This window comes from Cupressus sempervirens, chromosome 5 (assembly GCF_028749045.1).
Source record: "Cupressus sempervirens isolate cs-2001-9-10 chromosome 5, ASM2874904v1, whole genome shotgun sequence".
Taxonomy (NCBI): Eukaryota; Viridiplantae; Streptophyta; class Pinopsida; order Cupressales; family Cupressaceae; genus Cupressus; species Cupressus sempervirens.
The window spans coordinates 940,949,071-940,971,603 of NC_143122.1; the positions used below are offsets into that span (position 1 = coordinate 940,949,071).

General features: G+C 34.2%; 1 protein-coding gene and 1 pseudogene across 1 annotated transcript; both read left to right on the plus strand.

The window, feature by feature from the left end:
* The first annotated feature begins 3,816 nt into the window (after positions 1–3,816).
* LOC149559060 (U-box domain-containing protein 17-like) lies at positions 3,817–6,506 on the plus strand. Its single transcript, XM_089828367.1, has one exon. The coding sequence runs from the start codon at positions 4,102–4,104 to the stop codon at positions 6,187–6,189; it is 2,088 nt and encodes a 695-aa protein (XP_089684493.1). The 5' UTR covers positions 3,817–4,101; the 3' UTR covers positions 6,190–6,506.
* A 9,163-nt stretch (positions 6,507–15,669) lies between these two features.
* Positions 15,670–17,757, plus strand: LOC149559061 (U-box domain-containing protein 1 pseudogene; annotated as a pseudogene).
* The last annotated feature ends 4,776 nt before the right edge of the window (positions 17,758–22,533 follow it).

Here is a 22,533-nt window from a genome sequence, read left to right on the forward strand (position 1 = left end):
TATTAACTAACAACACAATGGTAACTTGTGAGCCTGTCATGTTGGAGGTCTTGGGTTCAAATTCACTTAACACATAAAAATAATAATTAGTTTCAATAAATAACAATAATTAATCTAGGCTTCGGCCATTTACAAATTTAAAAAAAAATGTTGGGTTACTTTTGGAGTATAGGCTTTTTTCTCAAGAAAGGGTTTTCCCAATGTAAATCAATGTGTTGTGGTATGAATATTTTTTTATATTACTTCTATTAAGTTTTTATAATGTGAAAAAGATTTGAGAAATTTTTTACATTATCCTCCCCTTGGGACTAGTGGATGAAGTTATTTCACTACTTAATTTCCTTACACTATTCAATGAGACAATATTTCTACTAAGTCTTGTGTTCATGTACACATACTTTAGCTTGACTAAGCTTTGCATTTGATTGGGTACCAGAGTTAATCAATTATATTTGGTTTAAAAGACTAAATACAAGAAATATATTCCATTGAAAGACAGCTCATGATATGCTAAATAATTTCGTGGTTGTCAATGCCACTCTTAAAAAAGAATTCATTGTTATTTACTTTATCTGTTGTAAGACTAATAGTTTGACTAGTTTGAGGGCATGACTTTCTAAGGAGAAAACTAATAATTTATATCTATATGGGGAGATGACTTTGCAACTCCAGTGATAGTCCTTGAAAACAATTAACATACAACAAGCTCATTATAGTTACTAGAAGGCAGTAAATATTTAAAGCGCTCACAAGCATATTGGAGGGTTTAAGCTTGTTTGCATTATGTTAAAGAGAAATAAATGGCTTCCTTGAGAAACTTTATAATCTAAAATATTAATCAAATGTATTTTTTATTAATGAAAATAAACTTAGCAACCCCCAAAAATTGAGTAATAATACATAACAAGATTTTTCTTTTAGTATTAATTAAAAAACAAATTCAATTATAAAAGTATTACAAAGACTAAACAACGTCTAATATTTTTTATGATCTAAAAAAATAATTATTAACAAATATTGGAGGCTATGATTCCTTGCACTGAGAGAGACTAATAAAATTAACAAAAAAGATAAGAAAATCTATTAATTCTCAAACGACATATACAATTAAATCAACTTATCCTACAACAAATTTAGAGCTATTCAATTTTGTGTCATCATTTTTAGAATAAATCTATATTGATTTTTTTTTATTATGAGACAAATGGGCTTTGAAGTGATCCTAAATCTTTTATAAATCGATTTTGATTGGGTCTAAAATCTACATAAAATGATTGCAAAGAAAAGAGTGTCTATCACTAGTAGCTTTACCAAGAAGTAGTTATTTGCAACCTAATAGAAAAACATAAGAAAAATACCAGCGACACGAACAACAGGCTAAAGGCTCCAAACACTATATAAGATTTTGAAAGCTTCTGTCAATCTTAAAAGAGTTTTGGCAAGCTTCCTTAACCAAAAAAAAAATGTCTAACAATAAGAAACTAGAAGTCATATAACTAAATATAAAAATCAATAACTTTCATAATCATAATATAAGATGTTTAACATTGTTAAAATATATTTTTTCTTTAAAAGAAAATTAATAATTTGTCATTCTAAGACCAAAAAAATCAAATTTGAAAAAAATAATATTCAAAATCATCTTAGATTGGGAAATAATTAAATTAAGAACCATAATCATCTTAAATTGGGAAGGCAAAACAATAATTCATAAGAATTGAAGATACCTTATGTTGTGCTCAAAACATGTCATATTCCTTACCTATATTTGTGAGCACGCGTTGCTAAATGCTACATAGTAATTACCCACTCATTGAGCTTTGCCTACAAAGTAACTCGTTGAGTTTTGCCTACAAAGTAATCCAATTTAATTTACTATAAAGTGTGTAGGGTTATAAAATTAATGAAATATATTAGTTTAATATGTTTAGAGTTCTAATGCTACTTTGTATTTAAATTGTTTAATGTTAATGACATGGATTGGTAAAGCATAGTAACTATTTATGGGAACTAAGATGTCTTTATTTTTTGAGTGAGATTATATTTTTGAATATTGTTTTGTTTCTTGTATTCATTCTTAAAAATTCTAAAAATTAGAGTAGAATAGATTCTTAGATTGATATGTTGGAACAATCTCATTTTTAAATTAATTAAAATTACTATCATTAGTTTAATGGGAGACTCTTTAAAATTATGTTTTTGGTAGTTTGTATTTATGATAGAGTTTACATTTGATAAGTTGTATAAGACGTGTTGCAAATGGAAATTTGATTGTTACAGGTGAGTCATGAGTTAGTGCTTTGAAAAGTTTCTATATGCAAGGCGTCATGTAAATGACAACTTCTTGTTTGCTATACCACTTATCTTTAGAGCATGTGAGATAATTTTGGGAACCATGAATGTTTTCCACTTGCCATATGTGGCTTCTTGGTGTATTTTGTATGAGATTGTATATTTTCTAAGAAGTTATTTCGTGCCAAAATTGCCTTCAAATTTTTTTATTGCTCTAATTATTTGAAAGAGGATTGGGTTTGAGATTGTTGTAACTATAGATGTTGAAAAGCAATACAATTGAAGTAAGTGTTTGGAGTGAACTTTTCTTCCCAAAATGGTTTTCCTATGTATATCTGTTTGAATATGTATTTGTATGTGTTTATCTACTTTGTAATAGTAAAAGAATTTGTAGGATTTTTTTGTATTATCTCTCCTATAAAATTTATCATTTAGAAGCGTTATTCTACAATTTTCTGCCTTTGACAACCTACCCATCACATAACAAAGGCATCATAATTGTTGACATTTTCATAAAAATCTATAAAATAAATAAATAAGTAGAGTTGATCAAATGCAATTAACCTTTAAGATAAGTTATATGTGTCATTAAAAGAGAGATCATTATAGTTGAGCATATAAATCATGATAGAGGAAAGATAATAGATAATAGGCAAATTGACAACAACATGCTCAAATCACCAATAATGAATTTCCCGACTTCATTTGTATTTGTTTATGTGATGTGCATATTTAATGTTATAAAGACAATGCCGGGAAATCTCATGACTATGAATGCATATCTTAAGAGAGAACTTGTTATTTCCATAAGCACTTCTATATTAATAGTTTGAATATTTTGAAAAAAGAAGTAATTAACATAAGTCTTTAAAAGAGACATAATTTTGCAAGCCAGAGCTCTGGAATACATTTTAACATGCAACAAATTCATCATAATTGTTAAGGAACAATGACTATGTCTAAAATCCCTCAAACATACGAATAATTTATTTTTGTTTACCTTACCTCAATGAATGTATAATTTAAAGTATCAACCACATAAATTTTGACTAAAATGACAATGAAGACACCCCAAACAAACAATATAAATTATAAAACATTGAAAACACTAAAACCTTAGAGGACAGCATCTATGGAAAGATTAAATGCACCAATGAACATATTTTTAATTAAGTGAAAATTGGAAAAACAATTGCATTTTTTGATTCTTATATTAACAAATATGATCAACACACATTCACAACTCAGGAATATCCATTCACAACGTGCTGACGTCAGAGTCTAAATATACCAAGTTGTCCCTGCCATGTGTCAGTCATCAAAGAGCTTTACAATCATCAATTCTGACACGCGTACAAATGAAATTTCCTCGCTCCTCATCCAATTCAACTCTAAAATATCATTCGTCCCCATGCCACGACTGCCACCTGCCAGTAGGTAAAAGCGCCAGAAGCTACGGACAACCGGAAATATCCTATCGAACACTATAAAGAGACTCTGCTCTCCACCCATAAAGGTATCATACATCTGCAAATAAAAGTGTAATCTCATCCAAAATTTATAGATTTCCCCAATTTGGTACACATATTATTCAATCGGACGAGTTTTGGCCGCAGACTGTAACTGCAGATTGTGTAGGGAAAAGTTTGGATTTAAGTAGTAGGCAGATTGCCTAAATTGTCAAATTTAGTATTTAAGACTGTAATTTGGGGTAGAACTTGATTTCAACTGCTGAATTTCAGTGTAGATTATTGTAATTCATACTTGCATACATTGGAGAGAGTTCTATTTTGTGTTTTGTGGCTTTAAATGGAGAAAAATATGCCTCTGCCATCAAATATATGGCTCCTTAGGAAGAAGAGGCGGGCTTCCGGAGGTCCTGTTCTTGTGCCTGAAGTTTACATTTCTGCTGAATCTTTATTACAAGCTCTCATTTCTCTTGCTCACCAGATAATGTCTTTGGAGAAGCCCCGAGAATGCCAGAGGAGAAATGCGGTTCGCATCACTCGGAAAGTTAAGGTCTTGTCTATACTTTTTGAAGAGGTCAGAGATTCGGGCATTTCCCTTCCTCCTCCTGCTTTGAAATCTTTTAGAGAATTGTTTATTACGTTGCAGAAAACTAAACATTTGCTGGAGGATTGTAGTTGTGATGGGAGTTGTGTTTGGTTCCTTTTGCAAACACAAGAAATCTCAAACCAATTTTATGGTTTGATACAAGATATGGCCTCTGCTCTGGATATCCTTCCTTTGACATTGTTGGATCTCTCAGATGAGGTCAGGGAGCAAGTAGAGTTGCTTCATCATCAGGCCAGGAGAACCAAATTGTTCGTTGATCAGGCCGAGGAACAACTTTGCACTGATGTTTTTGCTGTTCTGGATGAGTTTGACAAGGAGGTAGCTCCAGATGAGTCTCGACTTGGAAGGATTTTGGATGGCCTAAATCTCCAAAATGCGATGGATTGTCAGAGAGAAACAGAGCTACTGGAGGAAGAGATGAGATGCCAGAAAGAGTTAGGATCAGAGAAAAATTTGCCTAAAATTAATACCTTGGTTGCTTTCATCCGCTACTGTAAATGTGTCCTGTTTTGGGTGGATTTTGATTCACAGTTCCAACCATCAAGCGGAACTCAATCAGCTGCAGTGGATTCTGAGAGTGTTTCCAATTCTGCTATACCGGATGATTTCCGATGTCCAATCTCACTGGATTTGATGCAAGAGCCCGTTATTGTATGCACAGGGCAAACATATGATCTGGCATGCATTACCAGATGGATCAAGGAAGGACACTCTACATGTCCAAAGAGTGGGCAGAAGCTTGTGAACACAAATCTGACTCCAAATCACGCTCTTCGAAGCCTCATTGTTCAGTATTGTGCAGAGCATAAAATCCCATTTGAAAAGTCGGAAAGTGTCAAGAAAATTTCTTTCTTGGAAGGCATCCCAAGCACTAAGGCAGCGATCCAAGCTGCTAAAATGACGGCAGAATTTCTTGTGGAAAGGCTTTGTGCAGGATCATTTGAAGTGAAAAAGCGGGCTGCTTATGAACTCAGACTACTTGCTAAATGTGGTATGGAGAATAGGGCTTGTATTGCAGAAGCAGGGGCCATACCATTACTTGTGCCATTGCTTTCTTCAAAGGATCCCAAAGCTCAAGAAAATGCTGTAACTGCCCTTCTGAATCTATCTATACATGCGAGCAATAAAAATAGAATAATGGAGTCTTGTGCGTTGCAGCCAATCATTAGGGTTGTAGGAAGTGGGAGAAGCATGGAAGCTCGGGAGAATGCAGCTGCAACCCTCTTCAGTATCTCCTCTGTAGATGCATATAAGAAATTGATAGGAGAGACTCGAGAAGCCATTCCAGCTTTGATAGATCTTCTTCGAGATGGAACTGCAAGAGGCAAAAGTGATGCTGCGAATGCCCTGTTTCGTCTATCATCTTTTCATGGAAATGACTTGCAGGTAGTAGCAGCTGGGGCAGTCCCTTTGCTGCTTGATCTTCTAACTCATGAAAGAACAGGTCTTGTAGATGAGGCTTGCTCTGTTCTTTCTCTGCTTTCCAGACAATCTGAAGGTTTAACTGCAATTAGTGATTCCTCTGCAATACCTCTACTTATCAGTCTTCTTAGATCAGGCTCTTCCTCGCCCAAATGCAAGGAGAATTCAGTTGCTATCTTACTATTGCTGTGCTGCCACAAAGGAGATCAAACTTTAAATATGTTGTTGAGGATGCCTTCACTGATGCCTTGTTTGTATAGTCTTCTCACTTCGGGCACTCCTCGAGCAAGAAAGAAAGCCAATTCAGTGCTTAGAATCCTTCAAAATTGGGAGCCTTCCCAATATCCTCAAAACATTCTCTCCTCTCACAGTCACAATCCAGTTGCTTCGGTGATGTAGTGATGCACTCCTCCGACTCATTCTCTAGATTTGTTTGATTGTTGCCTATTTGTCGAACATTGTATCCTTCGATCAAGGATCAATGTAAAATGTAGACAAATCTGTCGCAAGGCAGACATTTGTCTTGTAAACTACATACTCTGCATAAAAAGTTATAGCGTATGATCATGGATCGAATATAAATTCACCCATGGTCTAATAACCAAATAAACTACCTGTTATTCACCTTTTATGTTGATAACATGGACGGAATGTAAATTCATGGTCTAAAGACCCAGCTCTGTAGTTTTCAGTCAATAAAAACTATTTGATTTGGAAAGTATAATGAATGATGTGAACTTTGTAACAGACTGGTGAAATTAAATTTGCTTTGCCCTTGACGATTTTTCAATTCAATGAACTAAATATTGAAGACGAAGATATGATCAGACGATCAAGTTGAATTTGGTTTTTTCCTCTTCCTCTGTATCAAGGAACCAGTGTGGAGGCCACGATAAACATTTTCAGGCTTTGAGAAAATTATTTACATAACGAATCATAACGAAATACAGGTCAGTGAGTTCCATTCAAAAACCATGTTCTTCAATAATGGCAATATCATTGACTTGCTGTAGAATGTCGGTACTTATGAATGATAGAAAAAATAAAATTAATCAAATATTTGTCCCATTATAATTTTTTGGTCTGAACAATTAAAATTTAGGAAAACTAAAACAAAAATAAACAGCAATCGCCTGAATAGAGTTCTAATGTAAAATTTAATTTTCAACTACCCACTCCCATTCGAGATGGTACTAAATCTATAAATAAAGATTGTATTCATTTGATGTGACCGATATTCTTTCGAACTGTCTATGCAAACAAATTTCTAACAAACAATAGTATGTTAGCAATTATGTTATTTTTTATTTGGTGAATAGTCCCTTCTCTATTAATTAAATATTAAAGTTACATATTCACAAAAAAGCGCTGGGGGATAAGAGATCACTCCGCAAGTTCAAACGACACATGATCAGAAATGACAACTATTCACCAAAAAAAACATAAATTCTCGAAGGTTGAAGATTGAGTAACAAAAAACAAAATAAGAAGAAATCCCTCATGTTGCAAGAGTAGTGCCAACCGAAGGTGGGGAACTCTATTATCATAATCCCATACATCAGTGGGGTTGGTGGATGGCTCAAGGGGAGCCCACCCATCAGCAGCAGTGGAAGCAACATCATCTTTTCTATTTTCTCTCTCTGGCTGTAAACAAAGAGCCAACCTGCATTAGGAGCAATAGGAGGAGCCACAGTGGACCAGCCCATAGCTGACCTCTGCGGAGGCGAGGCCAAGTGACGACGACCACCAAAACTACCCCTAGGAGAGCAACACGAAGGCTGCAACTTGGGAGTATGCAAGTGGAGAGCAGAGCTACTACGGCCTCTCTAGTGACCACGAGGAGGCGTATGATCATCGGATAAAGTATTCAATGGTGCAGTTCCAGTTTGAAAGTGAGAAAAGAATCATCTGCAAAATGGTCATTCACAAGTTGCACAATGGAATGAGGAGGGGAGATGTCGTGCATGAGGCCCCGAAAAATGACATTGGTAAGAAGATAGACAAACCCTTCAGTAGCCAGAAGATAAAGAGAAGGTGCCAAAGGACATCCTTGGTGAATAGATCTGATGAGCCCAATGGCTTCATATTGTCATCCATTAATGGTAATACAAGAAGAAGCATCCCCAAAAATTATTTGAACTGATTGCAAAAAGATAGGACCAAACCCTAGGGCTTGTAACATGGCCAAAATGAAAGGCCATTCAATCCAATCATTAGCTTTAGCATAATCAATCTTAAGAAACATAGCCTGATGTTTGGACTGACAAGCCCACTCCATACCTTCCCATACAACAATAATATTATCGAGAATATATTTGGATTTAATGAAGCCAGTTTGTTTAGGGCAAACAATTTGAGGTAATAGATGCCTTTTTTTGAGGGAGAGGGCCTTGGCAATGATCTTGTAAGAGACATTCAATAGGGTGATGAGCCTCCAGTTGCAGACATCTTCCAGGTCCTTGGCTTTAGGTATGAACATAATGTTTCCCTTATTGATTATGTTTCCTAGGGAATGAACGTTGTAGGCTTCAAGATAGACTTTATGTACATCAGGGCCAATATCATACCAAAAGACCTTGTAAATTTCACAAGGGAAGCCATCACACCCAGTTGCTTTATCATCAGCCATGGAGAGGACAACCTCTTTGAGGTAAGAAAGAATAAGCTTTTGCTCACAAAAGGCATACTGCTCATAGGCAAGCCTATTAGGAGTGACAGCTACACAGGATTGTAGAGCTTGATCACACACAACAGAGGGACCATGTATAGTGAAGACCTTTTCATAGTGGCGCACAAAAGCCTGGAGGGTATTAGGAAGATCAGATAAAATATGTTGGTTCTCCCTAATATGCTTGATGCCCACAATAGAGTGGCAAGCCCACAAGGCATTGAAAAATTCCTTAGAAGCTTGATCACTAATGTCCAACCAATGGAGATGGGCTTTGATTTGGGCTTCCCGAGCAGCATAACTATCTACAACTTGTTTCTAGTGATGAAGATTGGCAAGCTGAACATGTAATTCTATATCAAACAGATTCATTGCAAGAACTTCAAAAGTCGTACAAAGATCTCTTGTGGTGGCTTCATAAGATTGTATGTAGTATTTGGCCCACTATTGCCCGTAAATGTGAAGAAATCGCCCAATATGAATGATGGCATCATTCCACCATTGAATCCACCCTATCGGGGTGTGGGACCTAGGCTCAAGGATCTAGATACAAAAAATGTGAGCAACGGTGGGCGAATGTGGCATCTAAGAAGTATTGAGATAAAGCTGAGGTTTACAAGTACGAGGTTGAGTTGTGTGCTAGACACTAGAAAAAAGAATGGGGAAACGATCTAACAATGTCACATCTGATAAAGGGTGATGGGTAAATCTCTCTCTTGGGAAAAAGAAAAGAAGGATTGAGTCGTAAGCATGGCCCGTTCCAATCTCTTAAACACCCTATCAAAGCCCAATTGAAAATTGGACCAAGTGTGCTAAACCCCACTAGATTGGCTACAGTTAGCATTGGAATAAAAAAGGCCTAGCTTGTTGCGCATGTAGAACTAGGCTTCTCTTTTGCCAACTGACCATCAAAAAGGAAAAAGATCTTCCTTATCATTAGCCAACTCAACCATATTGAAGTCCCCACAAAAAACCCAAGTGGCAGGTGGCAGATGATCTGCCAACCATCACCACAAGTGTGAGTGCTCTACCCCATCATTGGGAGCATAAACATTAACAATACCAAAATAGTGATTTTGGAAAGACAACAAAATCCAAACAATCATTTGCATGGGGTCAGAACCATGTGAAATAACTGAAGAAAGTATATGAGGGGAGAGAAGAGTAACTACACCACCTTGGCCAACTTCATGTTGGGAAGAAAATATGGCACTATATAGCCAAATAACATGGCACACTGAGTGGAGAAGAAACCCATCAACTTTGACCTCTTGAAGGCAAAGATCATCAAGATTACCAAGCCTATGCCTAGTATCACGAACAAAATGTTTTTGAGGGAGGTTTGTTATCCCCCACACATTCCATGAGAGAAAAATTATTGTAACACATCTTACATGTCCTCCTCATCCCCAAGAGAGGAGAATCTATTGTGCAAAAACGTGGAGGAATCAAACAAAGGATCACTGAGAGAGATGGCCCGTCATTTTCCCCCATTATCAGAAACCTCATCTCGGCCTTTTGGGTTGTGTGAACGATGAAGGGACTAAGAGGAGATCATCAAAGATGGTTGCGATGCTTGAACCCAAGTGGATCGAGGATTTTGGGTATGAGTGCCCATCGTCCCCTGAGCACCAATGTTTGAAATGGGTAGAGACATGAGCAGAGGAACCAATGAAACTGGTTGCACTAGACTTGAGCTGGGTCGACCATCATCATGAGGCAAAGAGCTTGCCTTAGTAGCAATAGAGCCTTTTCCTTTCTTAACAATAGTAGTCCATTCATCCTTTTTGGAAATTGGAGCCGGCATGGCTTCCAAGGCTGGCTGACGATTGCATTCTAGCAGGGGACAATTCTTGATCTTGTGTTTCACAGACTGGCACCTATAACAGGTGTTCAGGAGATTCAAGTAGAGAACCTTCTAAGTGAAGGTGGTACCACATATCTGTATTTTCGCATATTCCTTGAGGTCCTTGGAAAGGTCGACCTCAACACAAACCCTATGCTAGGGGTTTTGTGTTAAAAAACTTGTTAGGCCTAACACAAATAATCTTGTTGATAGTTTGCACAATAGCTTTCAAAAATGACTACCATGGAATGGGAAGCCTAGGGAACTCAACCCAAATGGGACCTTAAGTTTGAGGTCATCAGAGACGATAAAATCTTGAGACCATCTCTAAAAGACAAGTAGAGAGGACCTGACAGACCAGGGGCCATGAACAAACACATGTTAAGCTTGGCTAGGGTTGCCAAAGCGAAAAAAAATGCCCTTGGTGTAAGGATGAAAACTATGGTGGGAATAATATACCCACTAGCGTTTCCTTGCAAGTAAAAGGGCACCTAGTTAAAGGCTTACATATGTTCCTTCTAAGAACACATCTTGTTAGAAATGCATATAATTTGTTAGGATTACAATAGCCTATCAAGGCTACCTCACTAGAGGATTTTGATCTCTTTCTGAGAGATACCTTGCTAGAGGATTTGAAGACTTATTACAAGTCTGCCCTATCAAAGGTTTACAATAGTTACAATGGTAAGAAATAAAACAAATTAATAGATTTGAATATTTGGCACACCTTTCCTGGTAGATCCTCTATCAAAACTCTCTAAAGATACTCTGATCTCCTTCCTCCGATCTAGCTTATCTTGGTGAACTTTCTCTATCAACATCCTTCTTCTCATGCTTGTGCATTGGTCTGTCGTTATGCTCTATTCATAAATATTGTGGTCCTCCTTCACAAATATCTTCTCAATGTAGTTACAAAAATGACAAAAATGATGATGACAAATTCAAAATGAAGTCTGAGTGATCTTACCTCACTCACACTATTTACAGGTAGAAACCTTAAAATTTATCCTTCTCAAACTATGAATTTTAAATTTGAATCGCACAGTGAGCCTAGTCACAAGACACCCATGACTTTCTATTTGTAGGTACCTATATATGTAGGCCTGCATGTCTATCTGTAAGTCTACTTGTAGACCTGAGTCCTCACTTTCTTTTGTCACATTCCCATCATCTCTTGATATTTTTGTTGCGTCGCTTCTAGACCTTGTTATTGTTATATTGCTTCAATGTTGACTAGGCCACGACCATCAAACTTCCACGTCTATCTTCTTTCCTTTGTCGAGACCGGTATGTCAGTCTACCAATGGTTTCACTTACAACACTTAAGTCCTTTTGTTAACTGGTTGCCAATCAATGACACCACTTCAACACTTACTCATTGCTTGAGCTCTCTGCTCGCCATTTTACTTGGTTACTCAAACCTTTGTAGTTTAGTCCAACATTTTTTTCATAGCCGTTAAAAAATAATCAAGCCCTAAAAGTCCACTAGTTTCACCTCCCATACTTGTTGGACTCAATTTGACATTAGAATAAATAGTTATCTCAAGATCTTTAGTTGGTGATAATTCTAAGATAAGATTCATTTTCATGTATAATTGATCTTATTAATTGCTAATTAATATGTTGAGTTACTTTTGGAGTATAGGTTTTATTTTCAAGAAAGGGTTTTCCCCATGTAAACCAATGAGTTGTGGTATGTATATATTTCTATATTACTTCTATTAAGTTTTTGTAATGTGAAAAAGATCTGAGAAAGATTTTACATTGTCCTCCCCTTAGGACTAGTGTATGAAGTTATTTCACTACTTAATTTCCTTACACTATTAAATGAGGCAATATTTCTACTAAGTCTTATGTACATGTACACATACTTTAGCTTGACTGAGCTTTGCATTTGATTGGGTACTAGAGTTAATCAATTATAATTGGTCTAAAAGATTAAATACAAGAAACATATTCCATTGAAAAAGAGCTCATTATATGCTAAAGAATTTTGTGGTTGTCAATGTCACTCTTAAAAAAGAATTTATTATTATTTACTTTATCTATTGTAAGACTAATAGCTTGACTAGTTTGCGGACATGACTTTCTAAGGAGAAAACTAATAAGTTATATCTATATGGGAAGATGACTTTGCAATCCAAGTGATAGCCCTTGAAAACATTTAACATGCAACAAGCTCATTATAGTTACTAGAGGGCAGAAAATATTTAAAGCCCTCACAAGCATATTAAAGGGTTTGAGCTTGTTTGCATTATGTTGAAGAGAAATAAATAGCTTCCTTGAGAAACTTTATAATCTAAAATATTAATCAAATATATTTTTTATTAGTGAAAATAGACTTAGCAACCCCCAAAAATTTAGTAATAATACATAACAAGATTTTTCTTTTAGTATTAATAATAATAAAAAATTCAATTATAAAAGTATTACAAAGACTAAACAATTTCTAATTTTTTTATGATAAAAAATAATAATTATTAACAAATATGGGAGGATATGATTCCATGCAATCAGAGAGACTAATAAAATTAACAAAAAAGATAAGAAAATCTATTAATTCTCAGATGACATATACAATTAAATCAACTCATGCTACAACAAATTTAGAGCTATTCAATTTTGTGTCATCATTTTTAGAATATATCGACATTGATTTTTTTATTATGAGACAAATGGGTTTTGAAAGGACCATAAATCTTTTATAAATCAATTTTGATTGGGTCTAAAACCTACCTAAAATGATTACAAAGAAAGGAGTGTCCATCACTAGTAGCTTTACCAACAAGTAGTTATTTGCAACCTAATAGAAAAAAGAAAAAAGAAAAATACAAGCTACACGAACAACAGGCTAAAGGCTCCAAACACTATATAAGGTTTTGAAAGGCTCTCTCAATCTTAAAAGAGTTTTGGCAAGTTTCCATAACCAAAAAAAAAAGTGTGACAATAAAAAACTAAAAGTCATATAACTAAATATAAAAATCAATAACTTTCATAATCATAATATAAGATGTTTAACATTGTCAAAATATATGTCTTTTTTTTAAAAAAAAAATTCTTCAAAGAAAAAATAAATTGTCATTCTAAGACCAAAAAAAATCAAATTAAGAAAAAAATAATGTTTATTCAAAATTGTCTTAGATTAGGAAATAATAAAATTAAGGAAAAAAATAATCATCTTAAATTGGGAAATGGTCAAATTAGGCAAAACAATACCTTATATTGTGCTCAAAACATGTCATATTCCTTACCTGCACTTGTGAGCGCATGTTGTTAAATGCTACATACTAATTACCCACTCATTGAGCTTTGCCTAATGAAATATATTAGTTTAATATGTTTAGAGTTCTGATGCTAATTTGTATTTAAATTGTTTAATGTTAATGACATGGATTGGTAAAGCATAGTAGCAATTTATTGGAACTAAGATGTCTTGAATTTGAATACATTTTTGAATTTTGTTTTGTTTCTTGTATTCATTTTGGAAATTTTATTTAAAATTATAGTAGAATAGATTCTTAGATTGATATGTTGGAACAATGCCATTTTCAATTAATTAAAATGAATATCATTAGTTTAATGAGAGACTTTTGAAAATTGTTTTTTTGGTAGCTTGTATTTATGATAGAGTTTACATTTGATAAGTGGTATAAGACATGTGTTGCAAATGGAAATTTGATTGTTACAAGTGACTCATTAGTTAGTGTTTTGAAAAGTTTCTATATGCAAAGCGTCATGTAAATGGTAACTTGTTGTTTGCTATACCACTTATCTTTAGAGCATTTGAGATAATTTTGGGAACAAAGAATGTTTTCCACTTGCCATATGTGGCTTCTTGGTGTATTTTGTACGAGTTTGTATATTTTCTAAGAAGTTATTTCGTGCCAAAATTGCCTTCAAATTTTTCTGTTATTGTAATTATTCTGAAAGAGGATTGGGTTTGAGATTGTTGTAACTATAGATGTCAAAAATGAATACAATTGAAGTAAGTGTTTGGAGTGTATTTTTCTTCCCAAAACGGTTCACCTATGTATTTGTATGTGTTTATCTAATTTGTAATAGTAAAAGAATTTGTAGGAATTCTTTATATTATCTCTCCTATAAAATTTATCATTTGGAAGCAATATTCCACAATTTTCTTCCATTGACAACCTACACATCACATAAACAAGGCATCGTAATTGTTGACATTTCAATAAAAATCTATATAATAAATAAATAACTAAGTAGAGTTGATCAAAGTTATATGTGTCATTAAAAGAGAGATCATTCTTAGTTGGGCATATAAATCATGATAGAGGAAAGATAACAAATAATAAGCAATTTGACAACATGGTCAAATCACCAATTATGAATTTCCAGAATTTATTTGTGTTTGTTTATGTGATGTGCATATTTAATGTTATAAAGAAAATGCCGAGAAATCTCATGACTGTGAATGCATATCTTAAGATAAAACTTGTTCTTTCCATATGCACTTTTATATTAATAGTTTAAATATTTTGAGAAAAGAAGTAAATAACATAGTCTTTAAAGGAGACATGATTTTGTAAGCCGGATGATAGTTCTTGAATAAATTTAGCATGCAACAAATTCATCATAATTGTTAGGGAACAACGAATATGTCTAAAATCCCTTAGACATACCAATAAATTTTTTTTTGTTTACCTCATCTCAATGAATGTATAATTTCAAGTATCAACCACATAAATTTTGACTAAGATGAGAATGAAGACACCCCAAACAAACAATTTAAATTATAAAAACATTGAAAACACATCTATGGAAAGATTAAATGCGCCAATGAACATATTTTTAATTCAGTGAAAATTGGAAAAACAATTGCATTTTGATTCTTAGATACAACGTGCTGACGTAAGAGTCTAAATATACCAAGTTGTCCCTGCCATGTGTCAGTCATCAAAGAGCTTTACAATCATCAATTCTGACTCTAAAATATCATTCGTCCCCATGCCACGACTGCCACCTGCCAGTCTGCAAAAGCGCCAGAAGCTACGGACAACCGGAAATATCCTATCGAACACTATAAAGTGACTCTGCTCTCCACCCAAAAAAGGTATCATACATCTGCAAATAAAAGTGTAATCTCATCCAAAATTTATAGATTTCCCCAATTTGGTACACATATTATTCAATCGGACAAATTTTGGTCGCAGACTGTAACTGTAGGTTGTGTAGGGAAAAGTTTAGATTCTTCGAGCCGAGTAGCAGGCAGATTGCCTAATTTGTCTACTGTGTAGTTTGGGGTGGAATTTGGTTTCAACTGCTGAATTTCAGCGTAGATTATTGTATTTCATACTTGCATACATTGGGGAGATTTCTATTTTGTGTTTTTTGGCTTTCAATGGAGAAAAATGTGCCTCTGCCATCAAATATATCGCTGCTCAGGAAGAAGAGACGGGCTTCCAGGAGTCCTGTTCTTGTGCCTGAAGTTAACATTTCTGGTGAATCTTTATTACAAGCTCTCATTTCTCTTGCTTACCAGATAATGTCTTTGAAGAAGCCTCGAGAATGGCAGAGGAGCAATGCAGTCTGCATCACTCGGAAAGTTAAAGTCTTGTCTATACTTTTTGAAGAGGTCAGAGATTCGGGCATTTCCCTTCCTCCTTCTGCTTTGAAATCTTTTAGGGAATTGTTTATTATGTTGCAGAGAAGTAAACGTTTGCTGGAGGATTGTATTTGTGATGGGAATTGTGTTTGGTTTTTTTTGCAAACACAAGAAATCTCGAAGCAATTTTATGGTTTGATACAAGATATGGCCTCTGCTCTGGATATCCTTCCTTTGACATTGTTGATTCTCTCAGACGAGGTCAGGGAACAAGTTGAGCTGCTTCATCAGCAGGCCAAGAGAACCAAATTGTTTGTTGATCAGGCCGAGGAACAACTTTGCAGTGATGTTTTTGCTGTTCTGGATGAGTTTGAAAAGGAGGTAGCTCCAGAGGAGTCTCGACTTGGAAGGATTTTGGATGGCCTGAATCTCCAAAATGCAATGGATTGTCAGAGAGAAACAGAGCTACTGGAGGAAGAGATGAGATGCCAGAAAGAGTTGGGATCAGAGGAAAATTTGCCTCAAATTAATACCTTGGTTGCTTTCATCCGCTACTGTAAATGTGTCCTGTTTTGGGTGGATTTTGATTCACAGTTCCAACCATCAAGCGGAACTCAATCAGCGGCAGTAGATTCTGAGAGTGTTTCCAATTCTGCTATACCGGATGATTTTCGATGTCCAATCTCACTGGATTTGATGCAAGAGCCCGTTATTGTATGGACAGGGCAAACATATGATCTGGCATCCATTACCAGATGGATCAAGGAAGGACACTCTACATGTCCAAAGAGTGGGCAGAAGCTTGCGAACACAAATCTGATTCCAAATCATGCTCTTCGAAGCCTCATTGTTCAGTATTGTGCAGAGCACAAAATCCCATTTGAAAAGTCGGAAAGTGTCAAGAAAATTTCTTTCTTGGAAGGCATCCCAAGCACTAAGGCAGCGATCCAAGCTGCTAAAATGACGGCAGAATTTCTTGTGGAAAGGCTTTGTGCAGGATCATTTGAAGTGAAAAAGCGGGCTGCTTATGAACTCAGACTACTTGCTAAATGTGGTATGGAGAATAGGGCTTGTATTGCAGAAGCAGGGGCCATACCATTACTTGTGCCATTGCTTTCTTCAAAGGATCCCAAAGCTCAAGAAAATGCTGTAACTGCCCTTCTGAATCTATCTATACATGCGAGCAATAAAAATAGAATAATGGAGTCTGGTGCGTTGCAGCCAATCATTAGGGTTGTAGGAAGTGGGAGAAGCATGGAAGCTCGGGAGAATGCAGCTGCAGCCCTCTTCAGTATCTCCTCTTTGGATAAATATAAGAAATTGATAGTAGAGACTGCAGAAGCCATTCCAGCTTTAATAGATCTTCTTCGAGGTGGAAGTACAAGAGGCAAAAGCGATGCTGCGAATGCCCTGTTTCGTCTATCAACTTTTCATGGAAATGATTTGCAGGTACTAGCAGCTGGGGCAGTCCCTTTGCTGCTTGATCTTCTAACTCATGAAAGAACAGGTTTTGTAGATGAGGCTTGCTCTGTTCCTTCTCTGCTTTCCAGACAATCTGAAGGTTTAACTGCAATTAGTGAAGCCTCTGCAATAGCTCTACTTATCAGTCTTCTTAGATCAGGCTCTTCCTCACCAAAATGCAAGGAGAATTCAGTTGCTATCTTACTATTGTTGTGCTGCCATAAAGGAGCTCAAACTGTAAACATGTTGTTGAGAATGCCATCAATGATGCCTTGTTTGTATAGTCTTCCCACTTCAGGCACTCCTCGAGCCAGAAAGAAAGCCAATTCAGTGCTTAGAATCCTTCAAAATTGGGAGCCTTCCCAATATCCTCAAAACATTCTCTCCTCTCACAGTCCCAATCCAGTTGCTTCGGTGATGTAGTGATGCACTTCTCCCACTCATTCTTTAGATTTGTTTGATTGTTGCCTATTTGTTGTACATTGTAAAATGTAGACAAATCTGTCGCAAGGCAGACATTTGTTTTGTAAACTACATACTCTGCATAAAAATTTATAGCGTATGATCATGGATCAAATATAAATTCACCCATGGTCTAATAACCAAATAAACTATATGTTATCTACCTATTCTGTTGATTCATGGTCTAAAGACCCAGCTCTGTAGTTTTCAGTCAATAAAAACTATTTGATTTGGAAAGTATAATGAATGATGTCACCTTTGTAACAGAGTGGTGAAATTAAATTAAATTTGCCCTTACCGATTTTTCAATTCAATGTAATAATATTGACGACGACGATATGATCAGATGATCAAGTTGAATTTGGTTTTTGAATCTTCCTCTGTATCAATGAATAAAAATCTGCCTTCTTATTTAGCATTGCTTTTAAGATCAAATTCAGTGGCGAGCCTGAGTAAGGTAGAGATACGGAAGTGGGAGGAAGTGGTGGTGGAGCGTTACACTGTTAATTAGTGTTGTAAAAGGTGGATGCAGCAATAAAACTGGAATGCATCTGCAACATTCTTTTAGGATTTCCTCTGTAGATAAATATTAAAACGTAATAGGAGAGACTGCAACATTTTTTAATATAACTAAAAAGAAATTTCATAGAGAACTTTTTTTACTATTTTAAAAAATAAATTAATATGAACAATTTCATTAAAAATAACTTTTAACTATTTGTTTTACATGTTCTTATTGTTCAATTTATTTGTATTAAATATCACATAACTTAAAATTAATTTAATTATTGTTCATATTAAAAAATCTAAATGTCATTTTAGTAATTTGGAGTTCACTAGGGTAGTTATTTTGAAAGACAAGTTGATCAACTAGTTGATAATGTTGGGAACAAACAATGAGTTCAAAATGTACAAGTGATAAGGAAGTACAAGGATCATGGGAGTTGATAGTATTTTCATTTTATCTGGTGAAAGGTAAGTCCATGTTGAGATTTGATTTAATTGATCTAGACAAAGGGAGGTAGCAATAACACTATATTGAAACATCTATTGATAATCAACAAAGTGAATTCCATGTTGCACTATTTTGATTTGCTTGAGATATATTCCCTCCAAAATAATTGAACCAACACATCATGTATTTAAAAGTGAAAAAGGTAAATGTAATAAATAAATTCATGATTATATATATGTGTGTGTGTGAAAAATAAACCTATAGGGAATAACATTCCATTGCTTTCTTTGTATTTAGTTAGCTTCATCATTTCTAAAGTGGAACACAATAAATAGTAACTTACTAATAAAATGATGACTATCATTCTCATCTTTAATGAATTAGTTATGAAATCAGTTACTATTTGCATTATGTTGAAGAGAATAAATAGCTTCCTTAAGAAACTTTATAATCTAAAACATTAATCAAATGTATTTTTTATTAATGAAAATGGACTTGTCAACCTCCATAACATAACAAGATATTTCTTTTAGTATTAATAAAAAAACAAATTAACACTGATGGTTCTTCCCGTGGGAATCCTGGCCCTATTGGTATTGGGGGAGTGGCTCGTTGCAATTCTGGGGATGTTAAATTTTTCTTCTCAGTTCATAAGGGTGATTACACTAACAATCTCATGGAAGCTCAGTCTATTTTATATGCTGTGGAACAGTGTTGCTTGCGGGGATGGAGTAAGATTATCCGTGAGTCTGATTCCCAGGTGGTGGTGAACATGCTTTCTTCGCAGGAGCTTGAGAATGTTAGTTGGCAGTTGGCCACTGTTGTTAAGCAGATTATTCTCTTCTCTACCTCTTTTCAGTTCATTAGGTTCACGTATATTCCTCGTGAATGGAACAGAGCTGTTGATTGTTTAGCCAAATGGGCTTCTAGTCATGATCCGGGTTGGAATATTAGGGATAGGAGGCAACTGTCCTTTGAGATGGTGCAAGAATTTGATGATCTTGTTGCTCAGGATCAAGCTCCTTGTTGAGCTCTCCTTATTGTATTCCTTTTTGTCTTAATAAATTTTTACCTCTCTTTTCTCAAAAAAAAAAAAAAAAAAAAAAATTCAATTATAAGAGTATTACAAGACTAAACAATGTCTAATATTTTTTATGATCTAAAAAAAAATTACTAAGAAATATTGGAGGCTATGATTCCATTCAATGAGAGAGACTAATAAAATAAACCAAAAAAAAAAGGAAAATCTATTAATTCTCAAATGACATATGCAATTAAATCAACTTATGTTACAACAAATTTGAAGCTATTCAATTTTGTGTCATCATTTTTAGAGAATATCTACATTGATTTTATTTATTTTTCGAGACAAATGGACTCTGAAGGGACCTAAAATCTTTTGTACATCGATTTTGATTGGGTCTAAAACCTACATAAAATGATTGCAAAGAAAATAGTGTCCATCACTAGTAGCTTTACCAACAAGAAGTTATTTGCTAAAGCCTCCCAACACTATATAAGGTTTTGAAAGGCTCGCTCAATCTTAAAAGAGTTTTGGCAAGCTTCCATAACAAAAAGAAAATGTCTGACAATAAAAAACTAAAAGTCATATAACTAAATATAAAAATCAATAACTTTCATAATCATAATATAAGATGTTTAACATTGTCAAAACATATATTTTCTTTTCTTTTTCTTTTTTTAATCTTAAAAGAAAATTAACAATTTCTCATTTTAAGACCAAAAAATCAAATTAAGAAAAAAATAATGTTTATTGAGAAATAATCAAATTAAGAAAAAAAAGTAATGTTTATTCATAATCATCTTAAATTGGGAAATGGTCAAATTAGGCAAAACAATAATTCATAAGAATTGAAGATACCTTATGTTGTGCTTAAAACATGTCATATTGCTCACCTACATTTGTGAGCACACGTTGCTAAATGCTACATAGTAACTACCCACTCATGGAGCTTTGCCTACAAAGTAATCTAATTTAATTTACTATAAAGTTTGTAGGGTTGAAAAATTAATGAAATATATTAGTTTAATATGTTTAGAGTTTTGATGTTAAATTGTATTTAAATTGTTTGATGTTAATGACATGGATTGGTAAAGCACATAACAACTTATTGGATCTAAGATGTCTTTAGCTTTTGAGTTTAAATACATTTTTTAATTTTATTTTCTTGTATTCATTTTGGAAAATTCTAAAAATTATAGAATAGATTCTTAGATTGATATGTTGGAACAATTCTATTTTCTATTAATTAAAATGATAATCAATAGTTTAATGGGAGACTCTTGAAAATTGTTGTATTAGCTTGTATTTATGATAGAGTTTACATTTGATAAGTGGTATAAGACATGTGTCGCAAATGGAAATTTGCTTGTTACAGGCGAGTCATGAGTTAGTGCTTTGAAAAGTTTCTATATGCAAAGTGCCATGTAAATGGTAAGTTGTTTGATATACCACAAGTATCTTTAGAGCATGTGAGATAATTTTGGGAACCATGAGCATTTTCCACTTGCCATATGTGGTTTCTTGGCGTATTTTGTATGAGTTTTTATATTTTCTAAGAAGTCATTTCATGCCAAAATTGCCTTCGATTTTTTTTATTGCTATAATTATTCCTAAAGAGGATTGGGTTTGAGATTGTATTGTAACTATAGATGTTGAAAATCAATACAATTGAAGTAAGTGTTTGGAATGTATTTTTCTTCCCAAAATGATTTTACCATGTATATTTATTTAAATATGTATTTGTATATGTTTATCTAATTTGTAATAGTAAAATAATTTGTAAGATTTTTTTGTACTCTCTCCTATAAAATTTATCCTTTGGAAGCATTATTCTACAATTTTCTTCCATTGACAACCTACACATCACATAAAGAAGGCATCATAATTGTTGACACTTTAATAAAAATCTATAAAATTAATAAATAAGTAGAGTTGATCAAATGCAACTGGCCTTTAAGATAAGTTATATGTGTCATTAAAACAGAGATCGTTCTTAGTTGGGCATATAAATTGTGATAGAGGAAAGATAATAGATGATGGGTAAATTGACAACAACATGCTCAAATTACCAATGATGAATTTCCTAACTTTTTTGTATTTGTTTATGTAATGTGCATATTTAATGTTATAAAGACAATGTTGAGAAATCTCATGACTATGAATGCATATCTTAAGATAGAACTTGATCTTTCCATAAGTATTTTTATATGTAGTCGAGAGGCTCTTTAGTCACATAAAGGACCCCAAATCTTTGAAGGACCAAAAAATGGTGAAGGACTTGTGTAATGTCCCCATCTTTTTAGCATCTTAGTGGAGTTCTTAGCCTCTACATTCTTCCAAGGCTAAGTGAAGAAATAGGAAGAAATTGATTAAATTAATTTCTTATAAAGTCATTGAATAAATTTAAATTAAAAGGTGACTTTATATTTAATTAATTTAATTAAAAGTGACTTAAATAAATAAATTAAAAGAATCTTCTAGAAGGAGGAATTAAATTAAATTTTATTTCTTCTAGAAGGAGGTTTATCTATCAGAGGAAAAGAATAAATAGGGAGGGTAACCTCATTGTTGAACATCGAATTGTTGCCATCTACTCTACTAGATAACTTGTGGAGCCAAGGGTTTTTGCAATTGCTACATTGATAATTGGGAACGAAAAATCTCATTGATTTGCATAACTAAGGTGGTGAAATATCTTCTAAAGGGTTTCGGCTGTCGGAGAAGACAAATTAGTCTTTTCATTGTGCCAAATTTGTGG

Bases quoted from the DNA above. Each gene is read 5' to 3' on its own strand.
- LOC149559060 (XM_089828367.1), top strand. From the start codon at position 4,102: ATGGAGAAAAATATGCCTCTGCCATCAAATATATGGCTCCTTAGGAAG.